Source organism: Brachyhypopomus gauderio, unplaced genomic scaffold (assembly GCF_052324685.1).
Source record: "Brachyhypopomus gauderio isolate BG-103 unplaced genomic scaffold, BGAUD_0.2 sc222, whole genome shotgun sequence".
Taxonomy (NCBI): domain Eukaryota; kingdom Metazoa; phylum Chordata; class Actinopteri; order Gymnotiformes; family Hypopomidae; genus Brachyhypopomus; species Brachyhypopomus gauderio.
The window spans coordinates 80,049-102,263 of record NW_027507043.1 but is presented as its reverse complement, the minus strand read 5'-3'; the positions used below and the strand labels follow the sequence as shown (position 1 = coordinate 102,263).

The 22,215-nt window shown below is 44.8% G+C and overlaps 1 protein-coding gene across 9 annotated transcripts in view; it reads right to left on the bottom strand.

Annotated features, from left to right (window-relative positions):
- akt3a (v-akt murine thymoma viral oncogene homolog 3a) overlaps positions 1-21,583 on the bottom strand; it is a 93,877-nt gene extending 72,294 nt beyond the window's left edge. Inside the window, exons 1-3 of one of the 9 annotated variants that reach the window (XM_076995597.1) lie at positions 15,882-16,471; positions 4,384-4,592; positions 4,145-4,228 (exon numbers count right to left, since the gene is read on the bottom strand). In XM_076995597.1, the coding sequence (XP_076851712.1) occupies positions 4,145-4,190 (46 nt within the window). In that variant the 5' untranslated portion in view covers positions 4,191-4,228; positions 4,384-4,592; positions 15,882-16,471. Of the gene's footprint in view, positions 1-4,144; positions 4,593-8,572; positions 9,010-13,596; positions 13,801-15,169; positions 15,418-15,881; positions 16,473-20,601 lie in introns of those variants that run through there. The other 8 variants (XM_076995598.1, XM_076995591.1, XM_076995592.1 and 5 more) reach the window with 8 other exon arrangements.
- Between the last annotated feature and the right edge of the window lie 632 nt (positions 21,584-22,215).

Sequence of the window (22,215 nt, the reverse complement as noted above, 5' to 3'; positions counted from 1 at the left end):
TGTCTCTGTATCCTCCACTAAGATCAGAGTGTTCCAGACGTCTAGCAGGAAAGTATGTGACTCCCTGAACTGAGCTGCACAGACTCATAGCTGTCCTCCTGTCCACAACTGTCCTCTGGACCACAGACTCACAACTGTCCTCTGGTCCACAGACTCACAGTTGTCCTCTGGACCACACACTCATAGAACATATGAGTCTATATAAAAGCTGCCAAACACAATACTTAGCACAGACAATGTATAATGAATTTTTCAAAAATTACTTCTTTGATTCTGCGTGGTAAAATATTTAAATGTACATGTGGTAAAACTACAAATGCAGCAAACTGAGCAGGTGGAGGTGAGTCATCGGTATGTTGGTGGAACAACAACATGCATTCAAAATCTCAAAGCATTAAGACCCATGTTGCCATGCCGATACATGCCTGCATCTGGTCACGGGGTCCACAGAGGGTCCATAGTAGAGACAAGAGGAAGTTTTTAGGAAGAGGCAGAGAGAGAGAGAGAGAGAGAGAGAGAGAGAGAGAGAGAGAGAGAGAGAGAGAGAGAGAGAGAGAGAGAGAGTGTGTGTGTGTGTGTGTGTGTGTGTGTGTGTATGGGTAGATCTTAGGGACACATTCACTTGTGTAGTAAACAGGAAATGATGTGATTCATTTGGTAATCCTCGAGTTCTTCACTCTCTCTATTTTTAAAAGAGTTTAGAGTGGATGTAGGGATAGAGACAGGGACAGGGACAGAGATAGAGACAGGGACAGAGATAGAGACAGGGACAGAGATAGAGACAGGGACAGAGACAGGGATAGAGACAGGGACAGAGATAGAGACAGGGATAGAGACAGGGATAGAGACAGGGATAGGGACAGGGATAGAGACAGGGACAGAGATAGAGACAGGGACAGGGATAGAGACAGGGACAGAGATAGAGACAGGGACAGGGATAGAGACAGGGACAGAGATAGAGACAGGGACAGGGATAGAGACAGGGACAGAGATAGAGACAGGGACAGAGATAGAGACAGGGACAGAGGCAGGGACAGGGATAGAGACAGGGACAGAGATAGAGACAGGGACAGGAATAGAGACAGGGACAGAGATAGAGACAGGGACAGAGGCAGGGACAGGGATAGAGACAGGGACAGAGATAGAGACAGGGACAGGAATAGAGACAGGGACAGAGACAGGGATAGGGACAGGGATAGAGACAGGGACAGAGATAGAGACAGGGACAGGGATAGAGACAGGGATAGAGACAGGGACAGAGATAGAGACAGGGACAGGGATAGAGACAGGGACAGGGCCAACCCGGCCAGCAAGTCGACACACAGGGAGGAGAGAAGGAGACGTTTGATGAGACAGACAGAGACAGCTACAAAATGGCAAATGATTGCAAGAGACTGGGAGGGAGGAGCGGGAGTGTGAGGGAGGGTGAGGGAGTGTGAGGGAGTGTGAGGGAGTGTGAGGGAGGTGCGGGAGTGTGAGGGAGGGTGCGGGAGTGTGAGGGAGGGTGCGGGGGTGTGAGGGAGGTGCGGGAGTGTGAGGGAGTGTGAGGGAGGGTGAGGGAGGTGCGGGAGTGTGAGGGAGTGTGAGGGAGTGTGAGGGAGTGTGAGGGAGGTGCGGGAGGGTGCGGGAGTGTGAGGGAGGGTGCGGGAGTGAGGGAGTGTGAGGGAGGGTGCGGGGGTGTGAGGGAGGTGCGGGAGTGTGAGGGAGGGTGCGGGAGTGTGAGGGAGGGTGCGGGAGTGTGAGGGAGTGTGAGGGAGGTGCGGGAGTGTGAGGGAGTGTGAGGGAGGTGCGGGAGTGTGAGGGAGTGTGAGGGAGGGTGCGGGAGTGTGAGGGAGGTGCGGGAGTGTGAGGGAGGTGCGGGAGTGTGAGGGAGGTGCGGGACTGCAGTAATGGCAGCGGCGAGAGAGACAGAGTAAAAAGAAAACAGGGAAAAACAGGGTGAACAGGGTTATCCTGGCAGGCAGCCAAGCCCAACACAGTGAGATCTGTTTCCCAGCTCACGCTCACACACACGCACACTCACACACTCACACACACGCTCACACACACACACACACACACACACACACACACACACACACACACACACACACACACACACACACTCCTGCTCTCCATACTGCCACCACACACCCATCCCGGTGGGACTACAGCCACCAGTGTGACTCTAGGCTCCGTTTGTACAATCACACACAAATCCAGTTGTTTCTTCATGTATGTGATGGTCGATGGTCACGTGCACACGCAGGTTACCAGCAATGGAGCAGTTTGTTATACATTTGCTACAACTTTGTAGATATCATTCCCAAGCTCCAGATGCCTAAATATTCAAAAGAAGTTTTAGGTTTTTTATAAGCACATATATTTAAATTGATGTGTACTAATTATTCTGGTTCTGCTGCTAAGTGTATTTGAAATTAAATTATGAATTGACACAGATTTGCTAGAGTATTGACTTCTTATCTGAGTACGTAAACCACACATGTTCTCCACTGTAGGACTGAGCAGGTTGCAGAACGAACCCCAGCATCAGACAGACAGCTCATCAGACAGACAGCTCGTCAGACAGACAGCTCGTCAGACAGACAGCTCATCAGACAGACAGCTCGTCAGACAGACAGCTCGTCAGACAGACAGCTCATCAGACAGACAGCTCGTCAGACAGACAGCTCGTCAGACAGACAGCTCGTTAGACAGACAGTTCGTCAGACAGACAGCTCATCAGACAGACAGCTCATCAGACAGACAGCTCGTCAGACAGACAGCTCATCAGACAGACAGCTCATCAGACAGACAGCTCGTCAGACAGACAGTTCGTCAGACAGACAGCTCGTCAGACAGACAGTTCGTCAGACAGACAGCTCATCAGACAGACAGTTCGTCAGACAGACAGCTCGTCAGACAGACAGTTCGTCAGACAGACAGCTCCTGCAACACGCTGCCTTTGAGAAACACCACACCAGCGTAGCACTCAGTAGGCTTTGCTCACGTCTCTTTGCTCTTTCAGCTTAAGATGAGGATATAAAGTGTGTGAAGACCCAGAGGGCTGGACAAAACTCACAAATCACATCAGGCATTAAGACCCAGCAGCGTGCAGGTCTGACGGAGACACACACTGTATCTGGAGTCATCTAAATCAACTCAATAATTCAGCCGAGTGTATCGGTGAGATAGAGGTACTGGGAACAGAGACACACATTGACACGTGGAAGAAAGCATGGTGTGAGTTCAGAACCAGAACCAGAACTGGCACATATGCATGTCAAATAAACACGTGAGAGAGAGAGGCTGAAGGAAGAGACCTCCCGGATGGCACGGACACATTCCAGCCTCACACACTCATGCCACCCTTCAAGTGGTCAGCAGTGGCAGCCATGTTGTGTACGGAGCTGAGCGGTGTGCAGTGTTTACATACCACAGCTCAGTATCTGCCACAGGAGTTCAGTTCTGAAAAGGGCGTTGAATCCCTTTATAAACATACAGAGCAAAATATGCAACTGCACCACTGGACACACTCTCTCTCACTCACACACACACACACACACACACACACACACACACACACACACACACACACACACACACACACACACACACACACACACACACACACACACACACACACAATGAAACATGCCAAGCAAGATACAAGGGCCTGCTCTCAGCTTCAGTATCTGTGTGTGTGTGTGTGTGTGTGTGTGTGTGTGCTCCCAGGCACACACATGCTCAGGAACCCTCATAAAAGGTGGAAGGCCGACACGTCAGAATAGTGGAGTGAGAAATGATGGATGCTGGTCTGAATACAGCAGTCACTTAGAAGAACTCATGTGCTTGCTCACACACACACACACACACACACACACACACACACACACACACACACACACACACACACACACACACACACACACACACACACACACACACACGTGCTATCTCTACTGTATCAATCATATCTGTGTACTGGAAACTATACCAAAGTGATACAAGAGTGTTATACACACACAATCACACAGGAAGTAGAACACAGACATGTAAAAACAGACACACATGCAGGGAGGCACACACACACACACGCGCATGCACACACACACACACACACACACACACACACACACACACACACACACACACACACACTTACCCCTCTTCTGTACCCAGCCTTCCTTGACGATGGTGACATCGCTCATGATGCCTCTGTCCCGGTGTGTTCTCCACTCCCGCACGCCTGCTCCAGAAGAAGAGGAGGAGGAGGAAGAGAAGGAGGAGAGGAGAAGAAGAGGGGAGGGGAGGGGTCAGCTGCTCACACACACCCTCCCGGCCTGGTGCTCTCCCTCTCTCTCCTTCTCTCTCCCTCTCTCTCCCTCTTACTCTCTCTCTTACTCTCTCTCTTGCTGGGTTGCTTTTCTTCTCAGCTAGCTATCTCTCCTTTTCTTTCTCTCTCTTGTTCTCCTGCTCTCCTGGTGGAGATGATGGAGCTACTGGAGCTGATGGAGATGGTGGAGATGGTGGAGTTGGCCCTTCTCCTTCTCCTCCTACTGTTGCTCCTCTCTCATGCTCTTCAGACCTCCACTCCTCAGCAGTGACTCAACCTAGAACACACACACACACACACACACACACACACACACACACACACACACACACCCACACACACCCACACAAACATAAACACACAAAAACACATACACACAAACACACATACAAATGGAATTCATGGATTTTCCCTCTCTGACCTCTCCTCCCATCACAAGTTCTTACCCAACTAGCACCACCACACCACCTCACTACTCCATCTCCCCATAGTACTCCATCTCTCTCTACTCCATCTCCCCACACTACTCCATCTCTCACTACTCCATCTCCCCATAGTACTCCATCTCTCTCTACTCCATCTCCCCACACTACTCCATCTCTCACTACTCCATCTCTCTCTACTCCATCTCCCCATAGTACTCCATCTCTCTCTACTCCATCTCCCCATAGTACTCCATCTCTCTCTACTCCATCTCCCCACACTACTCCATCTCTCACTACTCCATCTCTCTCTACTCCATCTCTCATTACTCCATCTCTCTCTACTCCATCTCCCCATAGTACTCCATCTCTCTCTACTCCATCTCTCATTACTCCATCTCTCTCTACTCCATCTCCCCATAGTACTCCATCTCTCTCTACTCCATCTCTCATTACTCCATCTCTCTCTACTCCATCTCCCCATAGTACTCCATCTCTCTCTACTCCATCTCTCATTACTCCATCTCTCTCTACTCCATCTCTCATTACTCCATCTCTCTCTACTCCATCTCTCTCTACTCCATCTCCCCACACTACTCCATCTCTCTCTACTCCATCTCTCTCTACTCCATCTCCCCACACTACTCCATCTCTCACTACTCCATCTCTCACTACTCCATCTCTCACTACTCCATCTCCCACTACTCCATCTCCCCTCACTACTCCATCTCTCACTACTCCATCTCTCTCTACTCCATCTCCCCACACTACTCCATCTCTCACTACTCCATCTCTCACTACTCCATCTCACACTACTCCATCTCCCCACAGTACTCCATCTCTCACTACTCCATCTCTCACTACTCCATCTCCCACTACTCCATCTCCCCTCACTACTCCATCTCTCCTCACTACTCCATCTCTCTCTACTCCATCTCCCACTACTCCATCTCCCCACACTACTCCATCTCTCACTACTCCATCTCTCTCTACTCCATCTCCCCACACTACTCCATCTCTCTCTACTCCATCTCCCCACACTACTCCATCTCCCCACACTACTCCATCTCTCACTACTCCATCTCCCCACACTACTCCATCTCCCCACACTACTCCATCTCTCACTACTCCATCTCCCCACACTACTCCATCTCTCACTACTCCATCTCTCTCTACTCCATCTCTCACTACTCCATCTCCCACTACTCCATCTCTCACTACTCCATCTCTCTCTACTCCATCCTCACTACTTCATCTCTCTCTACTCCATCTCCCTTCACTACTCCTCATTCCTCCTCTGTTTCTTCTCCATCTCTCTTGTCCATTGTCCATCATTCTAACATTAACGGTTGCATTTGTGCTGCTAACTCTGCAGATCATGGGTTGGTTTACTGTCTTTTAACAGATGTAGTAATGATCACGTGTAGCATTACTTCAAAGACCCTGAGGACCCAACGCCAGTATGTCCTTAAGACTGCATACCACATTACAATATCACTAAAATTACTGCATACCACATTACAATATCACTAAAATTACTGCATACCACATTAAAACACATCAGAATTCATGAAGCACTGGAATGATTAATTGGGCTGAACCTATATCCCCCAGATCCCCCACGTCCCTCTTCCTACTGTAACGTTCTGACACGCTGTCCTATGTTGCAGCAGTATCTATGGAGGCCTCATCAACATTAATTATCTTAGTCGTGTTGCATCTTTTCATTGTGCATTTGGAGTGTTTACCATCAACTCTGAACAGCTGTGTCCTACATTTGACCTCCACTTCTTGGTTTTGAGAGACTTTTGGAGCATTTTGGAGGTGCGTTCAAATTTCATTTGCATACACGCAACATGGCTAGAAGCCGACTGCTCGAGCGTCTCCGGGCCGCCCGTCACAGAGGGAACGGCTGTCAATCAGCGCTGGGCTCGGTGGACTTTCCTCCGCCCTGCTAGACCACACTTCCCTGAGCACACTGAACACGGTGGACTAACCTCTTGACCTGTTCAACATCATCAAATATGAACCTCACTACAAACAGACAAAACTAAACACATTTACAAGCACCAGTGTTGAGCGTTAACCACATAATCAATGCTCCCATAAGGCATTAGTTCAGTCAACACAGTAGAACACACAGGACACACAAAACATTAAGCTGCCTTGTATAATAAACTATTCCACTTTCATCAGACCATTTCAAATTCAGATTGTGAGAATACAACAGAAAATGCACATCTTAAAGTGTTTATAGGCATTGATCCTTCAGAAAATTAATATCTGCTGACACTGGATGCAGTAATTCGATAATCACAGTTCTAAACATTTGAATCTTATCTAAATGAACACAATATGAATATATCAAATGCAGCAGGGTGTGAGACAGCTTTAAACATGGCCGACCTAAAGCAGCATTAAACAGGAAGCCAAACAACTCCAAGTGTTATTGCACTTTTACGGGGCAGTGACATGTTGCCAAGATGTCCTGGTTTGTGACTTCAATAACTTAAACACATGTTGAGAGGATATTTTCATTCGAGCATGTCATGTTAGGGGGGCAGATGACATAACCCTAAATCCTAACCATGATGAACAAATCTATTCAGCTTAAAGACTATATACTATATATATGTGTGTGTGTGTGTGTGTGTGTGTGTGTGTGTGTGTGTGTGTGTGTGTGTGTATATGAAAGGGTGTTGTTGGAACTTCCAAAATTTCCTTGGTAATTGTATTAAAATAATAATATTATCAATAATATCATAGTATTATTTACAGTATTTAATAATATAGCACATAAAAACACAATGTAAACTTAATTTTTTACAGTAAAATCCTCAAGTACTTTAAGGTTCTCTCAAGGTGTAAATTGTCTGCAGTATTTCTCTTTTGAGGCACCCAGCATACCTTCAGTGTGATCTGTGTGATCACATCACTGATACAGGGCCCATGTTCGGGGGTTTAAGGTATTTACGATGCTTCATGCCTGCAGTCTCTCTCAAATTGGGGATCCTTCAAAATCAGTCACCGCATTATGTTTCTGGATGCTTCCGAGGCTCACCTGTGTGCCGGGGGAGGGGCTCGTGGGAACCTGAGCTTGAGTCTCACCTCAACTATACTCCTGAGGTGATGTAAAACAATATATACTACAAAAGCTACACTGAAATATTTTTTTGGTATATCCACTGTTCTTTGCAGGAAAGATCGAAGCAGTAGATATGAGAGCGTTCATTCTGGATTAAGCTAGAATATGTGTGTAATAATAGAATAAGTAAATTCTGACATGCATACCATCTAAGGAGCACGAACTGTAGCAAACACAAACAGTGGTAAATGGTAAATGGTGGTGGAATGGTGGTGAACAGTGAACGGTGGTGAACAGTGGTGAATGGTGGTGAATGGTGGTGAAAGGTGGTGAACTGTGGTGAACGTGAACGGTGGTGAAAGGTGGTGAACTGTGGTGAATGTGAACGGTGGTGAATGGTGGTGAACTGTGGTGAACGTGAACGGTGGTGAATGATGGTGAACAGTGGTGAACGTGAACGGTGGTGAAAGGTGGTGAACAACGCAGCCAAAGCTCATGCTAGGTGAGAGCAGCCAGAGAGCCATTTGAGCTGCATTCAACTGTAACTTTAATCTGCTGTTAATGTGATAAAGGCAGTGCATTGTGGGAACCCAACGGATGAATGAGGCCCTTGTTTGTAGATCTGCAACAGGAAACTCTTATGAGATCAGTCCAAACTCCTCAAAGCATCACGGATGTTGGAATGTTTGATGGCATTTTTCCACAGTCTCTCATCGATAGATAGAGCAGTATGTGGTTTAGCTCACTCACCCTCGAGACCTTTAGTAGTTCCAAAGGGAGATTTCTTTGTTGGTGGTGGTGGTGGTTTATCCTACTGCACTTACACAGACATCGCCGATGATATGAATGAATGCATGTTTCATAGAACTTTGGTGAACGTGTACGAAATGGATGTGTGATCCAGGAAGATGTGAGATTAGGTGAGAGACTTTGACCTGTCAACATCCACAAGGACAGCCACATATAAGTGCAGCAAAAGAACACCATCACATCAGCTATGGAGCAGCCACTCCAGCTGTTCAGACGCCATCTATACCTCCATAACACACGTACAGGCATCCTACGGCAGTTCCCCCTGCAGCTACACACGCCTGTGACTCACCCTGACGCACTGACCTCGTCTGCATGGCACAGCAGAATGTATTCCACCCTTCCACTTTGCCTCCTCATCCTCCACATCCCTCTCTCTCCCTCCCTCCCTCTCTCTCTCTCTCCCTCTCTCTCTCTCTCTCTCTCTCTCTCCCACTACCCGAACACTTCAGCCATTCCTCACACAGCCCTCGCGCTGACAGAAAGCAGTGGAGCTCTGCTCCTATCACAGGCACGGCCCTGCCGACCAATCCGCTGCCTCTGACCTGCCTGCAGATGCACAGAGTCAGATTTGTGGGTGGAGCCGAGGGGAGCTCCTCCCTCCACACGTTTATTCTGTTGTTCAGCTCAAATGGGACGGGCTAATAGGCACAGCATCAATCAGTGTCAGCGCAAGACTAGAGGCAGCGGTGCAGAGTCCCATACACACACAGGACGGGTACGCTGTCCATAACCCATATGGCACGTCCAGAGTGATAAAGACATATGTATGTAAAACTCTGAAACACAGTGTCTGAGAATACTATTATAATCTGTGAGATTCTGGAGATAAAGTTTGTACACAGATATTCATGTATTAAACAATTAAAGCAAGCAACAATGTACATTATGGTATTTCTGAGCTGCATAATGAAGTATTTTGTATATGACCCAAAACAACATTAAAAAACTTTTTTTTTTAATCTGCTCATGTTACAAAGTTATGCAACAAAAATGCAATTTAAGAGAGTTCTTAACAGCCCTAATATGTCTGAATGACTGTTCATATCTGTGATTCAGTAAGAGGTAAACATGCTAAACATTAAATGAGTTTAACATGTAGCTTTAGCTTGAGTTAAATCATAATATCATCAGCTAAAGAAAATACCAACTCAAGTAATATTATAATAATCTTCAATTCTTAATTAATAACACATTCAGTCTGACAATGCCCAATGTTAAACAAAAAACAAAATAGCATCTTAATAGCATCTCAATAATAACTCTTGTGACTTCAAGGGAGCTTCTGATTCTGAACACCAGTTCTACAAAATTGCCAAACTATCATATATTTCCATGTACAAAGCACCTTTAATGAAAGATGGGTCCAGACCCGTATGGGGTCCATGGGGGCGAACGTAAGTTGTCGACGGGGCGGGGGGGTGCAAACGTAAAATGGACACAAATTAAGTATTATATCGTGATCTATCGATCGCCGGTGGTTGGCGCCAGAGCGAACTAGTAACTCATTGAATCATAGATGTAGATCAGAGGTAAATAAACTAGATTTTTTTTTTCGGAGTGAGATATCGGATGTGTGGCGTGAGAGCGTGTGAAAACGCTCAAATGCGTGTGTCTCAGACTTGGCAACCCTGTTTAATGTAATAACAGACTTATTTATGAATAATTAATAAGTAAATCATGTAAATTTACATACTTTCAAAAATGTTTTTCAGACAAAATTTAGTTTGGAAAGCAAAATTAAGTTCTAACATTTTTGCCCAATTAAGTTTGTACATACACATGGCTGATAAGTGATTTGCAGATTAAATGACTAATAAAATCTAATTTAATTTAATTTAATTAGATTAATTAGATCTTAAATTTCTTATAAGGGTATAATGATAATAATAATAATTATTATTATTATTTATTTATTTATTATTATTATTATACCGGTAATAATAATGCCTGTGCCTTGCTAAACACAGCTGTTGACTCAGAACACAGTGATCCACTGGTATTGCAGTACAAGCTGATAAAAGCTATGAAGTTAACCATGATGCTAGCAGTTAGCTAGCAATATATATACATGACCAGTACTACGAGTAATGGAAGAACACAAACTGCCTGCCTCTGAAGAACGACATTGGAGATTCAGGCTCCGTCATCTTTCTATTACACACACTGAATTCATTACTTTATTCAATTTATTAATTACCTTGTGGCACTTTCAAATAATCAAAATTGTGGCACTATCATATACTACATGAGGAGATTTTGGAGGGTACAGTTTGTAATTACTGTCCCTGTATAGCAGCGTTTCTCAAAGTGTACACCGCGGCCAATACGAGCACGATACAGAGACATTAACAGCACCACCACAGCTCAGTACTCAGATCAACATATCTCACTTGGTAGCAGGGACAGAACGGCGCTTTGGCAAGTTGAGACAGCAAAGGATATCGGGAGCAGTGTGGGGATGCTAATATGCTAATATGTGGACATGCTAATATTCTTAAAAATGAATATGGCAGTGTAGTTGCAGCAAATTCAGTGACATACTTTGTCAGGCCCTGTTTGCACTATTTGCACTCTGCATTGACAGAGAAGAACTTTTTGTTTTGCACATAATATTGTTTGCACTTGAAAAAAGGAGAAATATTAAATTTTATTTATCTTATTTTAACTTTTATAAAATTTTGTTTTAATTTCAATTTGTAGAGGAAGAAGTTTATTAAAAGTTCATGCTTGCATCATGCATGTTAAGAGTTATAATAAAGCATTTCAAAATGCATGTGCAACTCGGTTAAATAAAAGTCTGTTGTCCAGTCATATAATTTGTCATTTTAGTTTTCTTAAAATCTCGTCTCATCTCGTTCTCATGAACCCAATATTGTGTCTTGTCTCGTCTCGTGAGCCGAGTGTATCGTCACACCCCTAATTGTGAAGCACTTTGTGACAATCGGTCTAGAAAGGTACAACACAAATGAAGATTTACTTACATACATGCTATAAGAATCTGAGACTGACAGCAATTTTCACTTTTATGTCAATAACTAATTTTGCTGAGAGAAAAACCCCTTTTAAAGCAATTTGGTGTTTCAACCCAGAGGACAGAGGACAGCATATAGCTTACGTCAACTTTCATGGATGTCTTTTCCACTTTTAGAGTTCACTCCACTGAAACTGCAATCATGACTCCTTGAGCTCACAAACACCATAAAACAGTGAACACATTATCACTTATCTTAAAGGAGTGAGCTAACACATTATCACTTCTCTTAAAGGAATGAGCCAACACACTCCTCTTAAAGCAGTGAGCTAACACCTCATCACTCCTCTTAAAGGAGTGAGCCAACACCTCATCACCCCTCTTAAAGGAGTGAACTAACACCTTATCACTCCTCTTAAAGGATTGAGCAAACACCTTATAATTCCTCTTAAAGGAGTGAGCTAACCCCTCATCACTCCTCTTAAAGCAGTGAGCTAACACCTTATCACTCCTCTTAAAGGAGTGACCCAATACCTCATCACTCCTCTTAAAGCAGTGAGCTAACATTTCATCACTCCTCTTAAAGGAGTGAGCTAACACCTCATCACTCCTCTTAAAGAAGTGAGCTAACATTTTATCACTCCTCTTAAAGCAGTGAGCTAACACCTCATCACTCCTCTTAAAGAAGTGAGCTAACATTTTATCACTCCTCTTAAAGCAGTGACCCAATACCTCATCACTCCTCTTAAAGCAGTGAGCTAAGACCTTATTACTCCTCTTAAAGGAGTGAGCTAACACCCCATCACTCCTCGTAAAGGAGTGAGCTAATACCCCATCACTCCTCGTAAAAGAGTGAGCAAACACCTTATAATTCCTCTTAAAGGAGTGAGCCAACACCTTATCACTCCTCTTAAAACAGTGAGGTAACACCTTATAAATCCTCTTAAAGGAGTGAGCTAACACCTCATCACTCCTCTTAAAGCAGTGAGCTAACACCTCATCACTCCTCTTAAAGGAGTGAACTAACACTGTATCACTCTTCTTAAAGGAGTTTAAATGAGTGCAGTTTCACTTCAAAGCAGCAAATGGTTTCAGTTTCCCTAATTATTGTAAACAACCATAGTAAAAATACAATAAATCCACGGCCTCTCATCAAGAATTTGGTCCCATCAAGTACCTGGTCTACTCTCACAGAAGGGAACACTAAACACCCACAGGCCCCACCCATGTCCTCCTCCACACCTCCACCAGCACCACCTCTACACATATGAATGTACAGCAGTTGAGCTTCATGAACGAGCAAACACAGCAACTACAGCAGATGATCTACTGGATGATCAAGGTTCTCTAAAACGTGTCCTGAGAGGAACCACCAGCTGCTGGACATGCAGTAGCACCTTTGATAAATGCTAGCAGTCCTACGGCGGGTCAGTGCAAAACATAGACTACATCATTTTGCTATTATTTATTTGTCCTCTTTTGAACTTAGGTGGAAACAGGTTTCCATTTCTGTTCTCACTGAATAAATGCTACCCTGTCTCACCATGTGTGTCCAAGCATGCACTTACAAATGGAAATAAAGCTGAATGAATGTCAGGTGGCTACAGAATCCTTCTGGGTTTCATTACAGCCCAATCTGATTTTCCCACATATCCATTAAGTATGTGAACAGCAAAATTCACATCTAATAAGATCCATCATGAAAGACCTTAACAGACAGCTCGTTTTCTTAGGAACTAACACAGACACTCTAGAATCTTAAAAAAAGGCACGTTAAGCACAAAAGTAGCTTGACTGACATTTCGACCTCACACTGTCTACAGAGGGCTTTAGATTTGTCTAACCTTAATATTTGAATGCTGTTAACTCTAACTCTGAACTTTTAAATAGAACAGCATTTTTACAGAAGACGTTCGCTCTCTTATTATAGATTCTGTTGGTTGCATGTCTGACTGTATGGTTGTCAAAAGAGGAAGCAAACTCTACTCACTGTGTATCTACTGCTGTTAGTTCAAATTAGCCTAATTTCCTTTCGTCTACTTTTACAGTCAAGCTAACTAAGGTTTCTTCATCACGGAAAGACGCTGTGTATTCTGACTTAACACCCGCCCATGTCACTATTCTACAGAACTATCATGACGCAACAAAACTTGATTTGCCTTCAATCAGACAAACAACAGCTCACGTCTATGTAGAAGGCTCAGTTCACAGCTCGGAGCACGTAGCCCTACTACTGACCTGCTGGATGAAGGAGGAGGGGGGGGCGGGGGGGGGGGGGGGGGTAGGGGCACTCACGCTGCAGCAGAAACAGATCACAAAACCAGAATGGAGGAAATGAAAAACTTCTGAATGAATATGGCAGGATGTGAATGTCTGGGGAGTTCTGCTAACCTGCCGCAGCCATAATTCAATCACACACACTCTCACAACATTCATGTTTCTCTCTCTCTCTCTCTCTGTCTGTCTGTCTCTGTCGGTCTGTCCCTCTCTCTGAGTCTCTCCTTCTTTCTGTACACTCACTTGAATTAAAGCAGAGCAGTGTGTTGGCAGAACTGTCTGTAGTAAAATGTTTAAGTCATTTAACGTGTCATGTGAATTTTCCACACCAGAAATAAAAATTCTAAAGAAGTCCTAAAAATAAACGATTCACTCTCATAAGAGTGACAGAATGACACAGCTCTCTGGGATTAGGCATATTTTTGGAGTTGGGTTGGGGGTGTGTGTGTCTTTCCCAAGAACGTCTGCTCACACTACTCATATAATGTGTTGGGTGGTGCAAGCAGCATCCACCCAAAAACTGAAATGAAACATTAGCTCCTGGGATACAACAAGCAAATGTATGAGAAAACGTGTATAGGTCCTCAGTAAGAATATCTGCCCATTCACAACCTCCTGGCAGCTAGTAACACTCGGCACAACATTATACCATTTGGAACTGCAATACTTTAGAGTAATTAAGGCCTCTTTGGCTTGGTTGCAACTTCGGATGAAGATCTTGCACCGTACATGCAGCAACAGAACGATCATGATTTGATTTATTAAACAGCAGATCTTAGAAGCACGTGTTCAGTGGTCTCATTTCCCTGTACTTGTCAACAGACAACCAAGTTCAATTGAACTTGCTTCACACTGTTGAGGAATTCAGCTCAGGGTGAAGTGAGGTCACAGCTCTCGCTATACAAAGTAGTTCCCAAAGTTGTTACGCTGTTTTACCATCATAACTGGGCACATGCAAATTACTTCACACTATTTAAGTTTTCCCTTTGTCATGTCCTTATTAGCTACCACATACTAGATCATTGTTATTTTGCTTTTTGGTCCGCATATTTTTCTGGTCCAACATAGATATTGCCATGTTTACAGACCTACCAATAAACCTATAGATATTGCCATGTTTAGCTACAGACATACCAACAAACTTATAGATATTGCCATGTTTACAAACCTACCAACGAACTTATAGATATTGCCATGTTTACAGACCTACCAACGAACTTATAGATACTGGCATGTTTACAGACCTACCAACGAATTTATAGATATTGCCATGTTTACAGACCTACCAACAAGCGTTGTTGCGTTTGTTATAGCAGGTTTCACAGGCTACCTGACCCACTCGTGGTACATTAATGTCCATCAGGTCCCCATAAAGCTGGAGGCGTCACAACACTGTCACTTCTCGCTTCTGCGTCGTCAGTGTCGCTATGCGATCCAGCTGCTAATATCTACGACACCTAAAAACAACACGATAATGGCTGACAGGACGAGCAGTGTAAGCGTGTCTGCTGCTGGGACACCAGTCGCCCAGTCGGCGCGCACATAAACACACATGCACGTAAAGCGTCACACGCGGGGACGCGCCGCAGACCCAGCACACCTGGACCGCTCACCCGCTTATACGTTTAATTATGACACTTTACGGTGTCCGCGACCCGTAATTGTAGCTGTTGTATGTAAATGCCACATTGTATCTCGTCTACAAAAACTGCGAAACAGCTTCTCGCACCAAAGTCTGGAGTGTTTTCATGTTCTCGATGTTGAGGAACATGCGTGTTCTGTCGCACAACACGCAAACGTGCAGAGCTGCAGTAAATGAACCATGAATCAGCCGCCGGCGTCTGAAGTGCTGTAACTGTATATTTATGGAGGATGGAGGTAATGCACACGCACACACACACACACACACACACACACACTAGGCCACGAGCGGAGAACTCCACCTCATCACCGTCCTGAACTCCAGCTACAACCCTGCAGCACCAGACTGTACCTCACCTGTGTGTGTGCGCCGGTTCTGCAGCGGTGTGGACCCAGCCTGCGGACACCAGCACCATCACCTGAGCATCCGGACCGGAGCCGCACTCCACATCCACCTCCGTCCACCTGCTGCGGGCGCTGCTGGGGACGAATCTCCCCCCTCGCTCTGGTGTTTTTGGGCTTCTCTGACAGCTCGCGCGTCCAGAACAGCGCCTGGACCCGCACACGCAACCGGACCCGCACACGCAACCACCGATGCGGTGCGAACACGCACCCGATCCGTCACCGGAGTTGACCCGAGCCGAGCGTCGGTACGGACCGAAACGCGGGTCCTTACCCCCGTGGACCGCGGACAGAACCTCCTCCGGCCCCGGAGAGTTGTTGACTTTCAGGACAATGACGTCACGGGCAGGATCTTCTCGGACGGCTGCGCTGCGCCCGTCTCATCCCGGCCACGTCCTGCTGCGCCTCAGCCTCATTCACCCGCGTTGGGCTCGGCCGGCCCAACTCTCGCGAGAATCCGCTCGCTGATAAAGCTGCGTGTGTGTATGGCTCCTCTGCTTGGCGTTATCATTAACAACAGCTGGCATCACATCCGACAGAGGACTCCGAAGTTTATGAATGAGAGATTATGAATTGTTAATTTATTTGTTTTGCTCTTATTCTATGTGGTATCATCTCGCAGTAAGAGTGAGATCTCACACGCACACGGGAGATTACAGGCGACTGGTCTGCACTAATTGGCTGTATATTCGGGCTCTTGTCCTCGTGATATTCGCTTCATTGCCCTATAACTCACTAGCAGCCTTTACACCTTCATTATTTATTTGTTTGTTCGTTCATTCGTTTATTTGTTTATTTATAAAAAAAATTAAGTAAGCAATATCAAGGTTTGTTCTCGTGTGTGACGTCTGGTCGTGTCATACTTTGGGCAAAACAAGCTTAAATTTCTGCCTTCAAATATTATATTGTTTGTGTAAAGTTAATAGGCTATAGCACGTTTTAGTAAATATTGCAGTATTTCAGTTATTGCCATCATCCATCCAAATTTGTGCATTTCCTGTTGCTATAGAATTTATAGAAAAGGTACATCGTTTTCTATATGGAGTTTTAAAAAAAATCTAAAATCAGTTGTCGAGGTATGCTTTCTAATCAGTTAATGCAGATAATTAAATGCGTAGTCCTTTGCAACAATTTTTTTAAAGCAATAACCAATAACTAACGAAATAATAACAATATTAATAAATTCTACTTATCATGTTATTAATAATAATAATAATAATAATTATTATTATTATTATTATTATTATAATTATTATTATTATTCAAATGTTTTCCACAGCACTGCTGAGCTTTAAGTGTTGTAATGGGTACGTACATCCCACCCCTGTCTCTTCATTAGGAGTGTACCATGCTAATAACACCTGAGTACGGATCCATTTGCTCTTAGAACAGCCTTTAATTGCATGTGGCATGGATCCCACAAGGAGATTCTGGCCTGTGTTGATATAACTGCATTTTGTAATTAAGGCAGATTTGTCAGCTGGGCACTCATGCAGTAAATTTCCCTTTTTGGATTCGTGTGAGGTAGGAAGTGTGAGGTAGGGAGTGTGAGGTAGGGAGTGTGAGGTGGGAAGTGTGAGATAGGGAGTGTGAGGTAGGGAGTGTGAGGTGGGGAGTGTGAGGTAGGAAGTGTGAGGTGGGAAGTGCGAGATAGGGAGTGTGAGGTAGGGAGTGTGAGGTGGGAAATATGAGGTAGGAAGTGTGAGGTGGTGAGTGTGAGGTAGGGAGTGTGAGGTAGAGAGTGTGAGGTAGGAAGTGTGAGGTAGGGAGTGTGAGGTGGGAAGTGTGAGATAGGAAGTGTGAGGTAGGAAGTGTGAGGTGGGGAGTGTGGGGTAGGAAGTGTAAGATAGGGAGTGTGAGGTAGGGAGTGTGAGGTGGGAAGTGTGGCGTAGGAAGTGTGAGGTGGGCAGTGTGAGGTAGGAAATGTGAGGTAGGGAGTGTGAGGTGGGAAGTGTGAGGTAGGGAGTGTGAGGTGGGAAGTGTGGGGTAGGAAGTGTAAGATAGGGAGTGTGAGGTAGGGAGTGTGAGGTGGGAAGTGTGGCGTAGGAAGTGTGAGGTGGGAAGTGTGAGGTAGGGAGTGTGATGTAGGAAGTGTGAGGTGGGGAGTGTGAGGTGGGAAGTGTGGGGTGGGAAGTGTGAGGTGGGAAGTGTGAGATAGGAAGTGTGAGGTAGGAAATATGAGGTAGGAAGTGTGAGGTGGTGAGTGTGAGGTAGGGAGTGTGAGGTAGAGAGTGTGAGGTAGGGAGTGTGAGATAGGAAATGTGCTAAACTGATTGTAATGGTCATGGTACTAGTTTAAGATGACATGTATTTGATATGGCACATTTGTTATTACAATAAGTTATTATTGTAAAAATGGGTAAAATTTGGCCATTAGCACATGCATGTGGTTACTAATGATATTAAGTCCAATGCATCCATGGATTTGTTCTGTTGATGTTTAGTTGTGGACCCACCATCTACATGGAGCTAAAAATCACGATTCATTAGATCACAAAACATTTTTCCAAACTCCAGCTGACCAGGTTCTGAGGTTCCTATGTAGTCCCAGTGAGTGGAGACCGATATGACCCTCTGCTTCTGATGCCCTTCTGAAGTCCTTCTGCCTAAATGTTGTTGTGTGTTCTGACATGCTCACTACAGTTGTTGATTGGAGATACTATAGACGTCCTGTCAGCTTGAACAGTCTGGCCCATCTCCTCTTAACGCCGGTCAACAAGGTGTTTCCATGCAGACCTGCTGCTCACTGGACGCTTTGTTTGTTTGTATTCCACACTAGTGTGTGCGAGCTCTCAAATCAAACCAATTGGCACCGTCGTATTCAAAGTCATTTTTCCTCATTCTGATGTACGGTGTGAACATGAAACTTTTGAGTGAGTCTAAATAACTGTATATGCCGTGCTGCTTCTATATGATTCACTAATTATATCATTTCATGATTAAGCAGGTGTATAGATGTCCCCAATGAACTGGCCAGAGAGGGTACGTTTGGCTCTAATCATTTACAGTATTTGTTGTCATTCCATGTTCTGGGAAAACTACGCCAAACATTGAGGTGGTCAGAAGTGGAACTACAGAAAATGGAGACTGCCATGACTTAAACAGCTTCCAGACAGCAGGCCATAACTCTTAAACACTTTGAATTTGTGTCTTTGTAAGGTTACATTTGTATGTTTAGATGGACATGCCAACCTTAGTTTTGTTTGCATTAATGTCATACACACTTCAATGGAAATACCAGAAACTGTACATGCTATACAGTCTAATTTAGACATCTCTAATATTATTGTGTAATGATAGTAGTTGTAGTAGAAGTTGTAGTAGAAATCATAATACTAGTAGTAGTAGAGGTGGTAGTAGTTATAGTAGTAATAGTAGTACTACTGGTCGTTGTAGAAGTAATAGTGGTAGATATACTACATATATATATATATATTTTTTTTTAATCTAGATTAATCTCACTGAAATTTTGAAATTAATCTAGATTAATCTAGATTAATCTATATTAAAATGGCTCATATGCATGCTACCCAAGTAATGATTAAAAGTCAGTTTTTGAGATAGGGTTTCTTAATACAGGGGGTGCGTTAGACCAGGGGCTCATCTCCTGTTTCCAAAATGCATCAATGACTGCTTGAGGAAGCTGTTCTACTTTGATACTTGAAGAAAAAAAACATGCTCAATAAAATGTAGGCTACTCGTGTTCAACGGTTTATTCAGTTAAACATGAATTTGTAAGCCTACATACTGTACATTAAAAGGGGTTGATAACATGTTTATTCAGCTAAACATGATATTTGAAATGTAAGCCAACATTTAGTACATTTAACCTCATGGACGTAATTTCGGGGGGACTTTTTCAAATGCCGGTTTTGGTCCTCTGTAGTTTTAACGGTTAATAAAAAGAAATATTTAAATAGCGACGAATCTAGCGCTAGGACCATGCAGAAAACGACCGCTCCGAGCTCCGGTCCGTTAACACTTTACGTTCCTAAAAATGAATTTTCCATGAAGCAAACCTGGCGACTTCGTGGCTGCATCCATGTAAACACGTACGATTTTGTAATTCACAGGTTTGAAAACTCGTTCTCGCCCCTACTGTGCAATTTGGTTAGGAATACAGCCGAGCTAAACTATCAAGTTGAAAGTCATCATAGTTTGCTTACCCATTTTGACCCAGTTCCCAACCCAACTTTAAGAATAGATTAACGGCGATAATTTTTATATCGCCCGATAAGATTATCAAATTACCAATTTGACTTTGTTTTCTGTGTTTTGTGCCCACAGCACTACTTTTACTGTTCCTGTTTACATTATTCAGGTGCTGTCAAATTACTGTTTCTGTTATTTTAGCTGTGTTTGGAGCAGCCTTCATGTTTTGTTTTAGCTGTGTTTGTAGTAGTCTTAGTGTTTTGTTTTAGCTGTGTTTGGGGCAGTCTTCTTTTGTTGCAGTGCTACCCTGTATCTTGCCTTGGTGAGTGTCACCAGGTATCACCTGAGGGTTACTGAAATGTGAAATTCCAACTGGGCATCTGATCCCTGAGGCTTTTTGAGAGGCTGATCTCCAGGTCTGTCCCAGGTATAAGCCTCCAGCTCCAGATGGCCGAGGGAGGTGTGGTGTAGCTGAGGAAAGGGCCATGCACTGAGACACAGGTGGGGAACGGACTCCACATACCCACAGGACTCTGGGTCTGCCAGGCAAACAGCCTCCGCCTCTCGGTCATCTGGCCACGCATTCAGGCCACACCCGGCCCTCCGCACAGGCGTGGAAGTGCCTTCTTAAACCCGGGGGAGTCGTGTTTACACGGGTCGGGCCTGCACACACACACACACACACACACACGTGCTGAAGTCCGTGATGCAACTCCATAAATCTATGACAAAACCTTAAAACCTTCTTTCACTTTCATGTCACAATAGCACTACAAAGGTTATTAACAGAGAATGTTTGTGTGGCATCTGTTGTTGGTTTTCATGCTCTCGTCACCCTGGGGCTACATTACCCACTCCAGTACAGCCAGGTGAACTGGACTGGCAGTCATGTTCTCATCTGAAACCCGGATCTGTCCTGCACCTTTGCCTGGGACTGCAGCTGCTCCGTGTGCCCTGGTGAGGCTGTCCAGCCTACAGCTGTCCCTGTCCCACACCGGAGAACCCTCCCCATCGCTCCATCCAGGACCACGTATCTAGGGCCCTGGTGCCTGTTTCCTTGGACACACATGAAAAGGGCTGTGGAGACCACCTGAGCTCTCTCCGCTCTTCTAGAAGGTTCCTGGGGTTCAGCTGGGACAGTCCCCTCTTGCCCATCATGGCTTATAGGTTATGACAGCTTCGTCCAACTTCATGAAAACTATACAGCTTGTCTTTGCTTCTGCACTGTAGACATCTACGTCTCAGGTTTCTGAGACTCCTCCCCCTAGTCCAGTGTGATACACCCTAGACACGTAACACCACTAAAATCAAACTCTATCGATTACACACAAAACTTTAGCTGTAACATTGAATATGGATAATTTTCATGATCTGGGATTAAAATTATAGTTTCAACAGTCATTATTTCTTGAGATATACAGTGGTGCAGCTCACAGTAGGAACAGTTCTGAAATTATATAGACGTTAAGAAACCTCCTCAATGAACTTGAGCAAAGGGATAATTATGGCACTTAATTAATTATCCATCTACTAGCAATCACTAACGTCTGGGTCTGGGAGCATGAAGGACAAACATAAATCAGATATCATCAGTGATTTAAAAGACCTTGGCAACTGGTGATGCAATCTATTTTGTCCAAATTAAATAATCTCTTCATGGCGGGATTTGCAGTTGATTCAGCAAGATTAATCAGCAAAATATCACAGTTTACACAGGAGCAAAGGCAAAAAGATGCGGGAGCTGATTGGCTGTGGACTGTGCTGGGCAGTTTTGCTCCTGGTTCGTGCTCTCCGCTGTGTCCCGTGTGAGACATGACAGCCTCTGGCAGCTTCTCTGGATCTGGGATGTGATCTCTCGCTGCCCTGGGCTACTGCAGCTGTTGCTTGGTTGTGACATCTGGGGCTGACAGATCGTCATGGCGCCAGCGGTGCCCCACACACCCCTGGGCGCCGCACACTACATTCACGACACGCCCTTCCCACATCCGCCGTTTCCAGATGCATGCTGGGTGCTACAGGGTGCCATCCAATCTCATCATGGCCGTGCCTCACAGCCAAAACGCTGCGTCTGGGAGCCAAGCCATATGTCAAGGTCATAGCTGGGTAAGAGAGGACTTCAGCGTACCTTATCATACCT